Consider the following 5777-nt stretch of genomic DNA (forward strand, 5'->3'; position numbering starts at 1 on the left):
TCATCCCGAAGGCTCCACCCGAACTTTGTTTATAAAACATCATTAATATGCTGATATTCTTTACATTGATTGTTCTCAATTAATTGGCTTTTTCTGAAAATGCTACTTAATCTTTTTGCATACATTGAAATTCATATTATTAAGTTAAATCAAAATATTAGTTAGTTCACTAAACTTGCAAAAAGTAGTTGGAATATGTTGTCTTAATTTTATTGAGTTAGATCTAAGTTTTTACAGTGTGTGCTGAATGTAAATATGAGTAAATTTCATGTCAATTTGTTTATTTTCGTGAACAGTTTATTGATTGATTCTTGTGGTTTTATGCAATGCATGTAAGCCAGTGCCTTTGGGTGCATGTTATGCTATTTGTAATGGGTGTGCAGAGCATGTGCTGAATGTAAATATGATTACATTTCATGTCAATTTGTTAATTATTTCGCAAACTGTTTATTACCGCAACTAGCTGACTAGTGATATGCGTGTGATATCTGTGTGACTCCACTAAAAATTTAACAGAAAAGAAGAGGTGTGAATTTCGATGCAAATTGGTTACATGGTGATTAAGCACCATGAAGAGGCTTTTTGTTTATTTTCAGTTGCGAAAAGTGGTGGGGACAAAATCAGTCATGGCAAAAAGTGATAGGTGTGTATCCCCACCGTCCCCACCTAAACTGACGCCTATGCATACAAGACAACCACTCTCATCAATGATGAGCTCCCCCATGTGCAAGACAGAGTGTTTCAGGTGCTCTGTAGTGAACAACCATCAGACTGTTAACAGTGCCTGAGATAACCTAAGTCACTTTGCTTACTAGGCCTACATTATCTTATATTAGATTACTTCATCTGTCATTCTGCAGCTGTTAACCACCCACATTTGCACCCAAATGTTTCCATATTTAGCAAGCTGTTATTACTGCCAAGGTTTTTCCATTTTTTGTACAAACTCTCACCTGTTCACCTGTGTAGGCTATAGGCTACCTACAGTCATCTCAGTAGTTTTTGAGCAAAAAGGTTTTTAATAGGCTAGTCTAGTATTGTTGTTGCCACAATTGATTTAGAATAGATCTTGCAACGGGCTTACTTAAAGATTGACTGTATGAAGAAGGAAAATCTATCAAAAATCTGTAGGCTAGGCCTAATACTGTTTTTGTCTTGATACATAGCCTACCCTTAAACACAAATAAGCTACTAACGGAACGAAAGCTCATGTGTGACGCAAGAACGCCTTGTCTTCGATGTGGGAGGATGCGAACGAAAAATTCTGTCAAACCACAGACATGCATCCGCCTCTGCATGATAATGAATTCTGAGGACTTCGGATTTTGTTCTAGCCTACTTACAGATATCAGGTGTTTCACACTGTAGCCTACCCCAAATGTCAGTGTTAATGAGTATTTGGAATATGCTAAGTATCTGTGGCACAATTAGAAGTAGCCTGGCTAGCTGATTCTTTTCCCTAGCGCCAGTGAAATGTTCCGAGTTCTGCAGCATGAATAGTCGTCCATGAAACGGATTCCTGTGCTACATTTTCAGAACAAGGATGCATTCGGTTCATCATCCGTCAGAATGTGATTTCATTCATATCTCCTTTACCTTCTGACTTCAGACTAAGGTTTAAGGGGAACACAACAACCCGGTACGTGCTTCTCAGATTTGGACCAAGCGTTTTTTTTGCATGCATGCCTTCACTGCGATTTATCCATAGCCTACAAGCACCATACTACGTTGATCTAGACGGAAATAATATTTTTTTAGCAAAAATGCTGAGCAACGTTCTGCTGCTTAGCGTCTTAACTGTGACCAGTATGTCAAAGACAGAAAGCAGCCAAATTGATCAAGATATCTGCAAGAATCTTTGCTCTTGTGAGGATAAAGAAAATGCTTTGAATATTAACTGTGAAAACAAGGGATTTACCACGATCGGTCAAATCCAGCCTCCGCAGAACAGAATATCGCAGCTCTTTCTGAATGGGAATTTTTTAACACGATTAAACACAAATGATTTTTTTCACTACGGCAATGTTACATCACTTCACCTAGGCAACAACGGATTGCAGGAGATCAAAACAGGAGCATTTTCTGGTTTAAAAAACCTCAAGCGCATTCATCTCAACAACAACAATCTGGAAATTATTAAGGAAGAGACATTTTCTGGATTAGACAATCTGGAGTATTTGCAAGCGGATTATAATTATATTAGCATCATAGAAGCGGGAGCATTTAACAAACTGAATAAGCTTAAAGTCTTAATTCTCAATGACAACCTATTGCTTTCTCTCCCCAACAATATATTCCGCTTCGTTATGCTGACGCACTTGGATTTAAGGGGGAACCGGTTGAAAATGCTTCCATTTACTGGTGTTTTAGAACATATTGGCGGTATCATGGAGATTCAGCTGGAAGAGAATCCCTGGAATTGCACTTGTGATCTGATTCCACTGAAAGCCTGGTTGGATACAATATCAGTCTTCGTTGGTGATATTGTATGTGAAACGCCCTTTCGCCTGCACGGAAAAGACGTCACTCATTTAATCAAGCAAGACCTTTGTCCCCGAAGGAATGTAGGCGACTCATCTCACCGCGCTATGGAACCTTCCTCTGATTCGCAGTACCACATCCCACTTCCCACATTACGCGCACGCGTTACTCCAACGAGAGCTCCAAAAGCATCCCGTCCTCCAAAAACGAGGCACCGTCCCACACCGCGAGTGACGTCAGGTAAAGATAAACATGTGTTCGGGCCTATTATGGTTTATCAGACACGCGCACCCCTGCCCTTGACTTGCCCAAGCGTTTGCATGTGCACATCTCAGAATTCCGACACCGGACTGAATATTAACTGTCAAGAACGGAAGCTACATAACATATCAGACTTGCAACCCAAACCGTCCTATCCAAAGAAACTGCACTTGACTGGAAATTATTTGCAGGTTATATATCGAACCGATTTGATGGAATATAGCTCACTTGAACTCCTGCATTTAGGAAATAATAGGCTTTCTATTATTATGGAGGGGGCATTCGAGAACCTCTCCAATTTACGAAGGCTGTACTTAAATGGCAATTATATCGAGAGTCTGTCTCAGTCGTTATTCAGTGGTCTTCAAAGTCTACAATATCTGTACCTGGAATACAATATTATCAAAGACATTTTGCCACAAACATTCAATGCACTTCACAATCTACAATTACTGTTCTTGAATAACAATTTGTTGAGATCCCTTCCCGATAACATTTTCGCAGGAACAATGCTAACCAGGCTTAATCTGCGAAACAACCATTTTTCACATTTGCCGGTTCAAGGCGTCCTAGACCAGCTCTCTCCTTTCATTCAGATTGACCTCCAGGAAAACCCATGGGACTGCACCTGTGATATCATTGCCCTGAAAAACTGGATGGAGTTGTCCAGTACGAGCGTGGTGGTAAATGAGATCACATGCGACTCGCCTTCTAAACATGCTGGCCGTTTACTCAGGTCTTTGCGAAATGATGCAATATGCACCGAAACCAACCAAGTTACAGCTACCAAGCAGCCCGGACTTAATGCTTCTTCAAGTACTGAAGTGACCGCTCGCTTTCTAAATAATGCCACCCCCACAGAGAGTCATGTAGGCCTACCTGAAATACACGCCGATGTGCCCTTGTCCGTATTGATATTGGGGTTGCTGGTGGTATTCATTCTTTCCGTTTGTTTCGGAGCTGGCTTATTCGTCTTTGTCCTGAAAAGACGCAAAGGCATTGAAAGCATCCACACAAATGTGAACAATTTAGATGTGAACTCTTATCAGATACAGTACAGCTCGTACAGCATAGAGTCACGAGGGGACAAGATGGATACTCATGAATACACCTACGTTCCTCATGTGGGCCAGATGTGTCAGAATCCAATTTATATACAGAAAGACAGCAACCACGTTGCGTTTTATAGGAATTTGAAAGGACTCTCCTTCAACACCACTGACCTCAGAAAGGACGAGGTAACACAGAGTCCTACTTTTTCTATTAGCACAGTTGAATATCAGTCATGTAGCAACAGAGACCCTGAACTTTATCAGAATATTGGGGAGAGAGTTAAGGAACTTCCTACCGCTGGACCCCTGAGCTACAACTTCAGCACATTGCCCAAAAGATCCGTAGTGCCGTCATACGACTCAGTAAGGCGGAACAATCAGGATCGTCTAAACAAAACGGCACTTTATGGAACACCACGGAAATATTTTAATGTGCAGCCTAAAAGCGACCAAACATGGCTACACGGGAAATTTAAAACACAGCCGGACTACCTTGAGGTTCTGGAAAGACACACTGTTATGAGTCAATTGTAAGATAACTAACATAATTTCCCCCTTTCACGTGTAGGCAATTCCCCCAATAAAGAGTTTATTGTTTTGAGGATATCATAGTAGCCTAAATATTTCTACATTTAAATGCTTCCCCCCTAGATTTGAACGATCAGTTCAGATGACTCTCACATAGACTGGTGACTGACTTCATGTCCAATGCTGCTTAGTGTTTTGTCTGTTTTAGGCCCATAAGCAAGGACAACATGGCGATATTCCTGGTGGAGATTGTGATACATGACTTTAACTGGTAACCTATTGTTAACATTGATGGGCTAATCCAGAAGTGGCCTAAGCATTCTAAATATATCATGATTGCATTCTTAGAGAAAGAGATTTTGTGTATTATGCTATATTTTAATCACTGTATATTATAATTATTTGTTTATGACATTAAACAAGTTGACAATGTCCATCTATGTATGTTTGTATCTGAATAAAATAAACTTAGAGATCTAGAAATACCATTTTGGATGGTGAAATGAACTAGATTTGTTTACTAGGCTATATAATATGAGGGGGAAAACATATCCTTACATTAGCTACATGGATTGAGGAGGCAGATCATGATGACGTGGTATATACCAACAGGTTAACAATTAGGCCTATGCTATTTCCTTGCATGCTAAGGAAGATTTGAGATAGTTTGCTTCTGCCAACAAATTTAATAATATTGGATTTACTAACAAGTTGCTATTCATCTGGAGGTAATGCATAATGTTTGGGGATCGTTTCTTTATGAGATGATAATTTTCTAGCCTAAATTGAAAAGCTGCAGTTTCAGACTTCAGACTATTTTGTTGTACTTCCAAAGAACAATGAAGAGTCATCATCAAAAACAATAGTTTAGTGTTGAATGCAGTGACCATATAGCCTACCTGTCTTGGTTTAATATAGGAATTTGCTTTTAAATGGGTAAATATCTCTAATTATTGATGTCTAGACTGATGGTCGCGGTTGCATTTAATCCCCATGGTGAAAACTATTACACACCAAGTCATACACATATATGTGTGTGTGTGTGTGTGTGTGTGTGTGTGTGTATATATATATATATATATATATATATATATATATATATATATATATATATATATATATATATATATATATATATATATATATATAAGCACACACACACACAGTATGGGGAGTAGCAATTGGTTAATCAGTGGTTATCCAGAGCTCAGTTGAAACAGGATGAAAAACATTCTCACACAAAATAGAATGGTCAGTTGAGAGATTTTCCCCTTGTTGAACAATGAGCTACTGTGTTGCCATTTCCTGGTGCCTCTGAAAATAAGAAGCCTGAACATGCCCTGCACATCAATGAGCTCCTTCAACAGGATAGGGCAAGAGTATGAATAATGCAAAGGCTTATCAACAATGTTGTTTCCAAAATTTGTCATGGGAGTAATTGTATGTGTGAACTTA

At 39.2% G+C, this 5777-nt stretch overlaps 1 protein-coding gene across 1 annotated transcript; it reads left to right on the top strand.

Annotated features, from left to right (window-relative positions):
• The first annotated feature begins 964 nt into the window (after nucleotides 1-964).
• Nucleotides 965-5337, top strand: slitrk2 (SLIT and NTRK-like family, member 2). The gene has a single exon (XM_042088891.1). The coding sequence runs from the start codon at nucleotides 1683-1685 to the stop codon at nucleotides 4326-4328; it is 2646 nt and encodes an 881-aa protein (XP_041944825.1). The 5' UTR covers nucleotides 965-1682; the 3' UTR covers nucleotides 4329-5337.
• The last annotated feature ends 440 nt before the right edge of the window (nucleotides 5338-5777 follow it).

Source organism: Alosa sapidissima, chromosome 4 (genome assembly GCF_018492685.1).
Source record: "Alosa sapidissima isolate fAloSap1 chromosome 4, fAloSap1.pri, whole genome shotgun sequence".
NCBI lineage: Eukaryota > Metazoa > Chordata > Actinopteri > Clupeiformes > Clupeidae > Alosa > Alosa sapidissima.